The following is a 14,239-nucleotide window of genomic DNA, read 5'->3' as shown; positions in this document are numbered from 1 at the left end:
AACAAGTGTGAGGTGATAACTCATTAGGATTTTTATTTGCATTTTCTTGGTAATTAGTGATGTGACCATCGTTTCATGTGTCTGTTGGCCATCTGTACATCCTCTTTGGACAAATGTTTACTCAGGTCCTCTGCAAAAATATTCTTATTTAGTAAAACATATGCACATAAAGAAGTACAGACATGAGATTAATAATAGAGAACAATAGAATCTCTAAATTTCATCAGAGCTCTAACTTTGGAAAGTTAGTGGCCCAGAACATCAGCACCTTTAACTAGTTAAAAGATGATAAAAACTGCTGTTTGTTTCTTTTTATTACCCACTTTACTGCAGAACCAAAACCATGAACAATTTGGTAGAATTGGTTCACTACATTTTTTTAAACAAAAATCTTAAGTCTCACTTTTGTATATGTAGTCTATTTTTAGAAAATTTATCTCTGAAGGGAATCCTATGAATTTTAAACTATAATCTCTTGCTGGTTATACCAGTCTTCTGTTACTAAATATGACCTTTTACTTTTAAATAATGGAAGTTAATTTGCTTTGGTTTTATTTCATTACATTGTTCTTGAGTTAATTCTTTGGGGGTTTGGATACCCCAGAAATTGGCAGACTAACCGCTAGATAACTGCTCTCCCTTAGTCTGCATGATTGCCTGGTTATACTTAAAAAAAAAAAAAGGTGAACTTTCTTTTCTTCCCATAAAATGAATGAGAACCGAATTCCTGTAGAGAACTTTACTTCATTTGTTGGCAGTCTTTGAGCTCCTCATTCCCAAGAAGGATTGTAAAAATGTTTTATGTGCAAATGTCACTTGGCTTACTCTCTCCACTGATTTTCACTAATTTAATACCAATTCAGTTGGATCGGTGAGGGGAGATTAATTAGCAGTGCATAACTTAATTTCATCAAAGGAAACAGGGACTTTGAATGTCAGTGGTAACTTCATTGCCTATCAAAATGTCATTAATGCATTTATTCCTTTTTCCTAAGAAAGAGAACAAGGGGGTCATCTTCACTTATCAATTATTATTTAAAATAACTGACACTAAAAAAAAATAAAATAATAAAATAAAATAACTGATACTATATGACTCCTGGCATAAGAGTCTGTAGATAATCAACAAAATAATTTATTTTAGAGCAGTGAGAGACATCAAAGGGGAGCCTAGTTTTATTCAGTACTTTCAGACACTTATAATAGAATTATCACTATTATCTTCATTTTCATATTAGAAATTTGATATAGATTGATTAAAAGTGAGCAGTCTCTTGTCACTGAACCAGGGAGTAGTGAGTGGTAGGAAACTACCTCCACTAACCTTCAAGCCCTCAGCCTATGTCTCATTGTAGTCCCATGTACAATTCCATACAAGCCATGTAACATTCTATTTTTGTTTCAGGTAAAATTGCCATTTTTTTCAAATGCAAATTAAGATTTTGAGGAGAAGGTGATTCTCATACACTACTGGGTTAGAGGGTAATTTCTTTTTTTTTTTTTTTTTTTTGATACACTTTTCCGGGAAACGATTTGGCAAGATCCTTGAAAATGGTTTTTATATTTTGTCCGCTATTTTTCTTCTAAAAGAATCTGTCCTCAGGCAATCTGACAGAGGCACGGTGTATTTGTTATACCTTGATTTATGAAAGGGAAAACTACAAATCCAGATATCCAGTTAGAATGCGGTTGTTAAGTTGTGTCATGATTATTTGATGGAGTATTAAGCAATGATTCAAATTATATTTTTAAATCAGTATTTCATGGCATGGGAAATGATTATAATGTGATGTGGGGTAAACAGAAATAGAGGTTTGGAGATTCAGGTTTTATGAAAATGGTATATACATATGTAAATATCTTACATTTTATATAGTGATTGTTAAGATGCATTTTTAAATATATTCAAAGAGTTGATAACAGAGAGGATAAAGCCTTCTTTGGGATTTCTCTAGTCAACTATTTCCTTAGAGAATCTTGACTTAACTCTTTGGTTTCTAATTAAAGTATTTAGGCTTGCTTTTCTAAGCTCTTGCAACATTACTAATATTATAATGGATAACAGTGATGGGGAAAGTGATATTTATCAAATGTGTTTACTCCTTGCTAATATCTAGTTCAGGTCCTTTGCCCATATGCACTAAAACTTATATTTCAAATGAGATGACTTCTTTTTTAACAAATAGTAATGAGATAAATAATTTGTCAATGCATCCTTATGTCTTTACCAACACACTGAAATATGCAGCTAAAATTAGAAGTGTTTAGAAATGGATACAAACCTGCAAAGAAATCTAGGCTGTTCTTTGGTATGGTGGAAGTGGTCACACCAGTGATTTCCTAATAAGTAAACTATATTTTGATTAGTAGGACCTTAAGTGATTTTCAGAAATCAGCATTTATATTTCTGTCATATGCAAAGAACCAGAAAACATTAAAAAGTGCTAGATGTTACATTATATTCCTGGTTGAGCTTTAGTGCATATAAGCATGGCTTAAGAAATGGAATGCATGAGTTTTGGGTTTTGCTATTAACTTATCGAGATGTTACCACATAATCTTTATACAGTATATTTGCCTTATCTGGAAAATGGGGCACTGGACTAAGAACAGTGATTTTTCAAGCTGTTCCTGACTGGAAGCTCCATGGAGGCTGGTACTATGAGAGATTTTGCTCTTGGATCTGGAGGGCCTGCATAGTAGCCAGCATATAATTAGTGCATAACTAACTTTCACTAGCTATGAGTTAAATGAGTGACTGAGTGGGCCCTTGGTATCATAAATAAATAAATTTTAAAAAGTTTTATTTTTCAGATCATGACATTCTTTACTTTTTTCAGGGTTGGTTGCAGAATTTTAAAAATGATTCCTTATATAGAGCTATAGCTCTTCCAAAGAGAAAACTTATTCATTGTCTTAATTAAGAATCTAATTTATAACCATCCTGACATGAAAAGGGGATAAATAATCACTTTTAATATGAATGCTTTGTACCAAAATGTAATTTCATTTGTTTGTAACTCTAAGATACCCATTAGGGAACCTACCCACAAGAGACTGGATATGACATTCAAGGCAGAGTATGTTGAAATTGGGACTAATGGGGCAGGTATTAGAGTAGTCTTGAATGACAATTTTATCACTTAAAACTAAATTTTGCCTTGCCTAAGACACTTATTAGTGCTTTCATTTACAAAAAAATAAAACAGCATGGATAGGGAGAGAGCTTGCCACCGGATATGACTTGGGTCTATTTCAACTTAGTTTTAACCTGTCACCTTATGACATCTAGGACTTAAGTACACACCATCAATAAAAATAATAAATGACTCAGTGTCATAAGTGAAGTGAAATGAAAAAGGAAAGATGTACTTAAAATGAAATAAAAATCCTTTTTCAACATGCCACTGAACAGAGAATATTGCTAACATTGGAAGATTTCATTTGCAGCATGAAATCCTGAAAGAAATAATTAGGACATAAAATGACTGTTACCAAAATGAATCTAAAACATTAAAAATCCTGTAAGGTAAATGGAATAGAAACAGAATGATCCATTTCCCATAAAGCTATTCAGTGTAATGTTTATGCATGTGTATGTATTTTAAAGTTATTTTTACTTTTTGGCTTTTCTAGCACTAGTTTCATCTTCAACTAGAGGAAAATATTCACACTAGCTAGAGCTTAAAATATCTTCAGGTTCATTCTGAAATATTTTATTAATTTTGCCTGAAATCTCATCAAACAGTCAAGGTACAGAATTCAGACTGGGGTAGAAAACGGAAGAAAAGCAAATTGCAGAGAACTATTGCAGAGAGCTAATGCAATAATGTAAAATATTCGTGTTCAGTAGGGATGATAAAAGCCAACATTTCTTTAGTCTCAGCCATGTGCAAGGCTAAACTGGGCAAAACCCTTTCATGTAATTCCTGCAATGGGCCTATGAAATAAGGACTATCATCCCATTTCACAGATGAGGTTTAGAGAGATGAAATAATTTAGGCTAAACAGGTAGTGATAGATTTTCACCCAGCCTTGTCTTCTTGAGCTTGATCTTTTATGCACTTCTATGCCATAAGTAATGATTCCTAGACTGCATGGGCTCCCATGTCACCCTGGCCATGCCCTATGCTAGCACTTTTCTCATCGTATTTTAATTGTTGTTGTACATGTCTACCTCCCCCTACTTTATGTTTAGCTCCTTCAAGGCAAAGATAGTGTCTTATTTACCCTTCTAGTTCCAAGGGTAATGCAGTGGTGTGCCCCATCATAGAACTCAATAAGGATCTATGGGATGACTAATGTTGTCAGAAGTCATTAAAGGTCAATATAATAAAGAAAACATTATATTATTATGGAAAACAACTGATATAGAAGGAAAGTACTAATGCTTCTAAAACTCTGTTAGGCATTTTTTCCTCAAACATGAGATTTTTCTAGATGATCTAGGGATAGATGAGTTGATCCCTACTCCCTATGGGAATTCAAAGGAGTATAAAAACCCCACAGAATTGCTTAAGTGTTACAAAACAATATGGGCAGTATTAGGAAAGATTAAGGAAAGGGATACTGAAAGTGACTTTAATTAATGGTCTTCACATTTATGAGGGACTCATCTTCTACACAGGGAAGCAGCCAACTTTTCAATGATAGTGAGCCCCAAATGAAAGGAATACTCAGGATATTTCAAACCTTAGGGCATTTTTTAAAGGTTACAATGCATGTAATACAGGAAGGAAAACTGTTTCATATTAAAACTTTATTCAGTATAAGTTAGTGGAGAAAGATAAGTTTAGACTTCAGTTTGATGGGTTGAAAGCCTATCAAAGAAAAACATTTCTGATAAGGAATAGTTTAACAAGGGGTTTGGGAGAGAATTCTAAGTGAGTTTGTACATGCATCTTTAAAGTGGGTGGTACTGACTTCTGGTAATCACATCTTGCTTGATGATGCTCTGATGAAATGTGATGATAATGTCCATTTTAATCAGGGTCTTTAGCTGCCCTGTCTAAAATCTACAGGCAATAAGAGCTCTCTGACTCTTAGAGAGCTACCTATGCATGTTTCTGCTATTTATACCCTCTTCTGAAGGATGCCTAGAGCTTGAATTCTCTTGTTTCCCTCAGCAGTCTTCAGGAGTCAAAGACCAGGATGAGCAAGGGCTGCCATGCAGTAATTGTCCCACCTTGCCAGTTGTGCTACTTCCAGTTGTCTAAGCCCTACAGAAGGCTAGTGAATACCCTTTTCACTCCCTGGACTTAAAATTTATTTGTAAAATGAAAATATTTCAGAGTGAAAAAAGACACACATCAAGAGTTATATCAGCCAGTGCCAGCCTGTCAAGTTACAAGGATACTTTTGTTAATTGTATTTTCTGCAAATTGATTAATATGAACCCACCTCTAGTGTGGAGTTAGGTACAATATCCTGAATTTTGGTTCAGGTATGAAAAAACTCTAAAACAGAGACTAGACTAAAATGAATGTGAATGCCCTGTTTTAGTTGGCTCTTTGAGGAAATTATATCAGGTTTTTCTCTGAAACCCTTCCCAACCACCTTAAGAGTCTGTTCTTTCTATGGGGAGATCCATACCCCTCTAGAAGCTTTACTTTGTGGTACTGTATTATAATAGTCTATATGCTCATCAGCCCATCTCACTGGGTTATTAGGTCCTTGAGGGCAGAAGTATGTCTTTTAACTTTGCATTCCCAGTATCTAGTACCATGTGCTACAGACTTTGTCACAGTCAATAAATATTTATTGGATGCCTTTTTTTTTTCCCTGAAATATACCTTTCTCCTTTTTTCTCACTTATTCATTTCTCACTTTCCTCAGGTTCTCTCCATCTGTCCCAAGGACATGAGAGCTGATATCTGTGTTCATCTAAACCGGAAGGTTTTTAATGAACATCCTGCTTTTCGATTGGCCAGCGACGGGTGTCTGCGGGCCTTGGCGGTAGAGTTCCAGACTATTCACTGTGCTCCTGGGGACCTCATTTACCATGCTGGAGAAAGTGTGGATGCCCTCTGCTTTGTGGTGTCAGGATCCTTGGAAGTCATCCAGGATGATGAGGTGGTGGCTATTTTAGGTACTGTGAACTTTCCTAATGTAGTAGCAAATGTGTAACAGTTTTAGAGATCTTGCTTCTTGGGTTTCTTAAGAGAAATTTCCTCTGCTTAGTGACTTTGGAAATTGGGTCACTAATGAGATGATGAATCTTAGTGAAAACTAGTAATGCTCTTTCAGCAAAGAGCATTAGTATTGGTCACAACTTAATGGGCGGCACAAGGGTTTGATTAAACTTACTTTGGCAATAGTAGGACAATATCTTTTAGATTAGAGCTGATCGTAGCCTAAGGTGACTGTACCTCCTGGTTTTGATAAGTGTGAAAATGGCTTGTGGAAGTATTTTCAGGTTAGTAACCTAGGTTGTTAGTCTCAGAGGGACCATGGAACCTGTCTAACTGAACACTTTCCTTTAGAGATGAGCAAAATGAGGACCAGAAAAGTTTAGTGACTTGCCCAGCTAGTTAGCAAATGAGTTAAGACTTGAGTACAGATCATCTTGTTCTAAATAGTTCTGCCTCATTTATCACAGTACACCTAAGGAATGAACTAAAAGTGATGAGGGAGTGAGTTTGATCCATTATATTGGAGTAATCACAATACAAGTAAATTTAGGCTTATAAAGCTGATTCTATTCATTCATGAACCAAGAAAATTATTTGGCTAAAAAATTCATCCAAAAATTCAGAGACCCGGTAGATGGTTATATTAACAACAACAACAACAGCAACAAAAAGGCAGTGATCATGTATGTAAATAAAATTTTGAGGAAATTATATGTTTGAGACTATATATATATATATATATATATATATATATATAGGTATATATCTAAAATATAATGGTAAATATCTAAAGTACCATTTAGCATTTCTGCTCAAGTTTCTGTAGCAGGTTCATGAAGTCCACATAGATATAAAAGGAAGCAATAATGAGGTCAGAAGAGAATCATCCCTTGTTTTTCTCTCAAGTAAAAGAAGTTAGAATTGCAGGATGTCAACTCTATTTTCATTATATTTTTCATGGCTTATGTCTCATGAAAAATGAGCTCAATTTTTAAACTATTGGATTTTTTAGCTACTGAGGTCAACCTACCATAGCATCAATGCCACTTATTCTTGTAAGTCAAAGATTGGCTTATGTATTTGAGAAGCTGCAAAAGCAAAATCCAGCACAAAAATGAAGAACTGATTTCAAAAGGCAGTTACCTGAAAAAAGAGAATTGAGAATTAAGAAGCAAGCAGTGACCCTACGTGGGAAAATAGGTTCAGTAAAATTTGTAAGAATTATAGAAAATGGTTAAGGATTTCAACTGACTGAACACTATTGTTTTAGAAACCTCTCCTTAACTGTTGAGAAATAATACAGTTTAGGTTAAATCTCTTTTAGGAACTATTTTTATTTGTAATTTTTGCAAGAGAAATTCATACAGCACTTTAGAGTCAGCACTGTGGGTGTGTTTAATGCTACTTAGTGCTTGTTCCGCTTTGTTTCCTGGAGTATAAAGGAGTTATATATAATCCTTCATAAAAAGTGTACATTTTGCCAGAACAATCCTTTGTGGTAAAATGAAGCATATACACACAACAACCATTCTTGTTTGCTTAAAGAAGAGGATAAAACACAAACCCGAAACAGGTGTATTTTCTTTTCCTGCATGTTCATGTCAATGGTGGGTGGAAGGCATTGGATATACAGGAAAATAGATCTGCCTTGTGATGAATTACCTCAGCTCTGTACTCATTGTTGTTTGCTTTGCCCCATTTTCTTCATCACAGCTTCACCTTGGTAACTTATTTTCTAAAAAGAAGGCTGGAGAAAGCCCCAGGTGCAGTGCGTCTGGGTTGGGTCTGTTAAGCTGGAATCATTTGCTCAAGTGAGACAAAATGCATTTTCTTTTCATTTTAAAATAAAACGATAGCTGGTTTTGCACAGTGACATAGTAAAAGTGAACACAGGGCCCCTGGATATTGGACCAGCCTCATCATATATCTGTCACATTTTATTTCTTTGTGTGTTTTTTGTTTATCTTCTTCAAAAAAATTGGGATGCAGAGACTTTTCATCTCTTGGTTTAATGAGTCATATTATATCCACACCTTTCTCTTCCCTGGCAACTTTTCTTTCCTTTTTTTCCATGGACCTCTAACATCGATTAATTCAGCTAAAGGGCAGTCAGACAATTTTTGTTTTAAAAAAAATTTGGACCCAGGAGTGCTCTCTCCGGGCGGAAGTAAGTGGGTGAGGCAGGGAGGTGCAGCCAGTGGCAGAGGCTGCTGGAGCTGGCGGGCTGCCTGGGTGCTGTGGATACAGGCAAAGACACTGTCTTACAAGAGTCTGTGGTTTGGTTCAGTGATGACATGACAGATGCAGAGACAAGCTTTGAGAACTCTGTTCTGGTCTAGAGCCTTCTGCCAACCTGGGTTTCTTGAAGAGGCAGTCTGAGGACACTGTGGATTAGGAGTGTGGACTTGTGGTGACCTTCTGCAGGGGAGGGAGTGTGAGGCCATAGACAGACTGCCCTTGTGTTCACACTATGTGCAGGTCCACTTTGGAGGCAGCTGAAGCCCCGCCTGGCACCTGCCAGAAAAGTCTTTCCCTAACAGCCAGCCTTTTGACTTGTAGAGCCTCACTCCAGCTCTATTTGGGGACTTCTTAGTCCTGTGATTTCCATTTTGTGACTTAGTCTTGTGGTTTCCATTGAGGATGCATGTTTTAAGATTTCTTAAATTAGAGTACTTTCTTTTATGATTAAAAGAAGAATGAGAGGGTTGTTTAACACTCAACATGCTTTAACAATGTTTTAAGAAAGGGAAAGGAAGAGGGAAATTCAATAGTGTCACTCCTTACATTTTGGTGACTGTCCACTCCTTTCCTGCTCCTCCTGTTTTTTCTTCTTCCTCTTCTCATTTTTTGTAGTTTAATGTTGAAATAATTATAAACTTCATGAAAAGTTGCAAAAATTATCAGGGTGTGCAGTTTGATATATATTTCCAGGTTTTCTGCCTTATTGAGTAAGTTGATTGGGTCTTCTGCCTACATAAACTTTGTCAGGTATTACAGGTTTGGTTTCAGACCACCATGATAAAGCAAATATTACAATAAAGTGAGCCAAATGAATTTTCTGGTTTTCCAGTGCATATGACAGTTATGTTTACACTATACTGTAGTTCACTAAGTGTGCAATAGCATTATATCTAAGGAAAAAGTACATACCTTCATTAAAAGATATTTTATTGCTAAAAAGTTGCTAACCATCAGCTGCACTTTCAGTGGATCATAATCACTGATCACAAGTCGCTATAATATGTACTGATAATGAAAAGTTTGAAGTATTGGGAGAGTGACCAAAGTGTGATACAGAGATACAGAGTGAACAAATGCTGTTGGAAAAAACATGGTGATAGATTTGCTCAATGCAGTGTTGCCACAAATCTTCAATTTGTGAAAAACATGATGTATGGGTGTTCATGTGTCTTATTACTAATGTGTTTTATCTGTGTTTCCTTGCATCTCCTGTAGTCTGTGTTGTATAGTGGTTGCTGGTATGTCATTCGGTACAGAGATATTCATAACTGCTGTATCTTCATTGTGAATGGTGGCTTTTAACATTGAAATGTGTCCTTTTTCATCATATCTAATGATTTTTTTTTTTGCCTTGTAAGTGTTGGAAAGAAATAACATCTCACATCAGAGCATACCTCAGAAAAATGAGAATTTATCTCAGTTGGCCTGATAGGAGAAATAAGCAGGCCTTGCACTCTTTTACACTGATTCATTTGCCAGTGGAAATGTAGAGAAGGGAGGTCATTTGAAAATTAATTAAAATTGCTGAATCCAAAGAACAGGTGCAGTTTCATTGTTTTGGATCTTTGCCTCTAAATAGTCTCTTGGTAGGTACTAATTCTTTAGTGTGTCAAAAATGCTAAGTGTTTAATGAATAAGTCCTGAACCATAACTAATTAATGGAAAGATTAAAAAAATGTAGTCAACAAATACCTTCTGCTTTTAACACTGAAGGATGGCTTCAAGATGTTTTTCTAAATAAGGCAGGTGAACATAATTGTAGGTCATGTCTTTTTCCAAGTTGAAATTCTTTCACTTTCTACACCTCCACCTTTTTCTTTTCAGCCTTCCCACTTTTTATGAAACACAAAGAATTCCAAATTAAGTTCATGATGCATACATAATATCTTATATCCTTTCATATCTTCTTGCTTTTAAGTTCCTACCTTATAATTACTTGATGTGAACAGATTTCTTGGTGTGGCTAAAATAGCCAGGTTACTTTTAAGTGTCTCCATGAGGTATATTGTACCTGTAAGGGCTATAAAAGTGACATATCCCTGGGAACGATAGACCTGGCACCTAAGATATTTCACTACATTCACATTTTGTCATTTCTGTGTCTACTGATTACTGGAATCATAGAGTTGGAGTTATTAATCTAAAACAATCTGTATCTGGGCAGCTCTGGTGGCTCAGTGGTTTAGGGCCGCCTGCAGCCCAGGGTGTGATCCTGGAGACCCTGGATCGAGTTCCACGTCAGGCTCTCTGCATGGAGCCTGCTTCTCCCTCTGCCTGTGTCTCTGCCTCTCTCTCTCTCTCTCTCTTTGTGTCTCTATGAATAAATAAATAAAATCTTTTTAAAAAATAAAACAATCTGTATCTAAGTGTTTTAATTGTAACCTTAAATTCCCCAAGAGAACTATGCTTCTTTACATAGAGTTTGGATGGAGGGGTTAGATACTGTTATGGGGTTGGGGTAAAGCACAAGTGAGGCAGGGGCATACAGAGTTAAATAATAATTTAAAAAGTAATTTCTAGTATCTGAGTTAAGATTTCATTTTAATTAGAAGCAGTTATTTAGAAACATTTTTTGCATTATCAAAGAAAACTTAAAAATTATTGTGCTCAAAATTCAAAATCTACTTATTTCTATCCCAAAAAAGAAAAAAATCCGAGATATGAATGAATAATATTTTGCTATTTTGAGAATCTGTGAAAATGTGACTTCTATGCTATGGTTAAGGTTTCATCCTGTATACTTGCTATTAGAAGTCAAGTGTTTCACACTTTAAGTCCTTTAAAAGGGCTTTTCCCAAGTGCCAGACAATTATTTTCTTTTGCATCCACGTTTCTGTGTTTTGAGATGTTGAACATGAACCAAGTAGATTTGCTGTACATTTTATGATGATGAACATAGCTAATTCAGACATTTTCATAAAGGTCAAACTAGTTACTTGCTTTAAAAAGATTGCATGCTTGTCTTATTTTAAAAATTTGAAGTAGTGATTATGACATCATTTATACATGGTTCAAATGATACACTTTAAAATTCTTTAGTCTGTAGATTTGGGGATACAATATAAATCTTAACAATCTAGTAGTTTAGACTCAACTTAAAATTCTCTCTCCATCATCCTTCAACACTAAGTTTTGTTTATTCTATCCCCTTATTATTTCTTTATCCTATGTTGGATATCCCTTCCCATGATAACTGCTCTTAAAATTTTGGTCCTGGGCTGTAGCTGCCATCTGAAAGATCTGTTAGCTCACAATCTGTCATCAGCTTCAACCTCCAATTCTTATGTGGCTGCAAAATAATCTTTCTGAAATATATTTATCATGTTGGTCTTCTCGTTAAGGTGGACTTTTTAGCAAACTGGGTATAAAATGTAACTTCTGGGATGGCCTATGAGGCCATTTTGGTCTTGTTTCCTGTCCAGCGTGACTGGTACCATTCCCTGACCCTAAATGCTTCATGGTGTGTTGAATTGCAGGAAGATTCCTGAGTATCACCAAGTTCTGTCTTACTGGCAAGCTTTTACTTATACTGCTTCCCTGTTTTGAACACATTTTCTCCTCTCTTTAGTTGTCCTGTCTCTTGTTTCCTCGTATTCTTTCATTCTTTTCCTTCTTGCCCTGATCTGGACTCGGCACCTCTACTCTGGGCTTCCACTGCATGCTTACACAGGGTTCTTAGTCCTTTCTACTTTCGTCTTTTTTGTCTAAGATTTTATTTATTTATTCATTAGAGACACACAAAGAGAAGCAGAGACATAAACAGAGGGGGAAGCAGGCTCCTTTCGGGGAGCCCGATGTGGGACTCCATCCTGGGATCCTGGGATCACACCTTGAGCCAAAGGCAGGCACTCAACCACTGAGCCACCCAGGTGCCCCATTGCTTTCATCTTTACTCTCCTACTGCACTATAAACACCTGAAACATCTTGCTCATTTTTGTCTCTGTTATCTGTGATAGGACCCTTTAAATAGGATCTCAGCAAGGTTCAGTTATCCACATTAGCTAGCACTTTATTTTGCCATTAAACTGTTTTCATAATTGTTTCTGTTCTGGGTACCCATGAAAATATCTTGTGTTTCTGTTGCTGTTTTCTTTATGATTCATCTTGAAATACTACTCTCTGTTTCTTTCCTCTAAATGCTTATAGAAAATGCATTTTCCTAAGATTCTAGCTCTAGCATAGACCTATTATGGATTGAAAAAACATTTTCCTACTGTTAATTGTGCACTTTGAACAAGAAGAATATGGTGGGCCAAATGTTCAATATTTCAGGTCACTTAACACTATTTAATAATATTAAAAAGTCCTTCTGTGTTCTTCATCAGGAACTCCCAGTATCAAGAAAGAGTTTAACTTATACCGTGGTCATTGGCCACAGTAAGAAAACTTGAAATCATAACTATGAAAGGGGACTTCTCTTGGATTCCTGAAAGTGGCATCACTTTCCCCATCACCTGGAATAAAAAGTTCTGCAAATCAGAATCAATTTTTTTTTTTTAGAAAATAAACATTTAAGAGTTAAAAGGGGATTAGAGAAAGAAAAACCATATTTGTAATTAGTAAATGAGACTTCCTCCCCATGCTTAAGTAAAATTTAAAATCCATGCATACATTTTGATTTTAATATTTCTTATCAGAAATATATTTTTGAAAAATGTATGTTGGCCCCTTTGAGAAACTGATTTAAGTACCAATAGTTATTGAGTACTCATTATTTTATATGCATTATTACATCAAATTGTTTAACTCTATGGAAAAAGCGCTCACGATAGTCATCTTAACACATGAAGAAGCCAAGGCTCTGCAGTATCAGGTGATTCACTCCAGGTCATAATTATTTTTAAATAGAATTTTGAAATTATACAATGTTTGGTCTAATCTTGGCAGAAAACATAATGCTTTTATTAATGTTCCCACTCTGTTTCCTTTTATTAAAAAGAGATTTTTCTAACAACACTGTTAAGTGCCATGCCAATGTATATTACTAAAGCTCTTCCCAAATATTACTTGCATATAAGATGGTTAATCAGCTACCAAGTATCTAAAAATATGGTCCTCAAGGTGACTAGTTTACCACCAGGCAGGTGCTCAGGACTAGGGGGAACTGGCTCAGAGTATGAATCTCAGGAGCCTTTGGAACACCAAAGAGGGATCTTAAATTCTGCTTACCGGTCTTTCCTCTGGGTCCTGGAAGAGTTTGGAGTCCACCTAGTTGGTAGGTATGAAAGTGAAAATAAGACTTTCAGAAATGCTTTGGGATTGTAGAAATGGCCACAAATCTTAGCATTTTCTTCCTTGCAGAGGAAGACTATTTCTCCACTCCTCAGTTCATTCTGACCCTATGACTTGTCTCAGTTTTATGCTGAATCGTCCACCCTTCCCTTAAATGCTGACATTCTCTCCTTTTGACTGGGTGGGCTGCTTGGCCTGCTTTCTTACTGCTCTTTTGATTTCCTGAGGTCCTGACATCCACTTACAGAAAATTTCTTTTGCATTTTCTCAACTGTCTTTCCTACTCTCTTTCTCTACCTTCATCCCTTATTGATATCAGGTTACTTTATTTTTACATCTATTTAGTAAGAGCTATTTGTCTCACTTGTGTAAATAAAAATTTATAAGGTGAATCAGTGAGGTTTTTTTTTAGTAGATGAGAGTTATTTGCTTCTCTAAAAGTGTCTTCCAGTTTGTATCCATTATAATTGTTGAACAGATTTGACTTTGGCCATCAATCACTGAAGATCGGCAGGCATCAATTCTAAATGTTTTAAAAGATTCTATTCTAATACACCTATATAATTTCTTAATTTTCATACCCATCATCTTGTTCTTTCTGTTCCTTTCCTCTAAAACATTACCAGTATGACAC

General features: G+C 35.7%; 1 protein-coding gene and 1 long non-coding RNA gene across 2 annotated transcripts in view; one reads left to right on the top strand and one right to left on the bottom strand.

The window, feature by feature from the left end:
• KCNH5 (potassium voltage-gated channel subfamily H member 5) overlaps nt 1-14,239 on the top strand; it is a 278,213-nt gene that overhangs the window by 194,752 nt on the left and 69,222 nt on the right. The window contains exon 9 of the mRNA XM_072838864.1: nt 5,836-6,088. Coding sequence (XP_072694965.1) covers nt 5,836-6,088 — 253 coding nt within the window. The remainder of the gene's footprint in view (nt 1-5,835; nt 6,089-14,239) is intronic.
• LOC140640072 (uncharacterized) overlaps nt 1-14,239 on the bottom strand; it is a 60,930-nt gene that overhangs the window by 2,818 nt on the left and 43,873 nt on the right. The window contains exons 4-6 of the long non-coding RNA XR_012036730.1: nt 13,543-13,581; nt 10,065-10,204; nt 7,162-7,274 (exon numbers count right to left, since the gene is read on the bottom strand). This is a non-coding gene — a long non-coding RNA (uncharacterized lncRNA). The remainder of the gene's footprint in view (nt 1-7,161; nt 7,275-10,064; nt 10,205-13,542; nt 13,582-14,239) is intronic.

The sequence above is a fragment of the Canis lupus genome, chromosome 9 (assembly GCF_048164855.1).
Source record: "Canis lupus baileyi chromosome 9, mCanLup2.hap1, whole genome shotgun sequence".
Lineage (NCBI taxonomy): Eukaryota > Metazoa > Chordata > Mammalia > Carnivora > Canidae > Canis > Canis lupus.
This window is presented reverse-complemented; position numbering and strand designations above follow the sequence as displayed.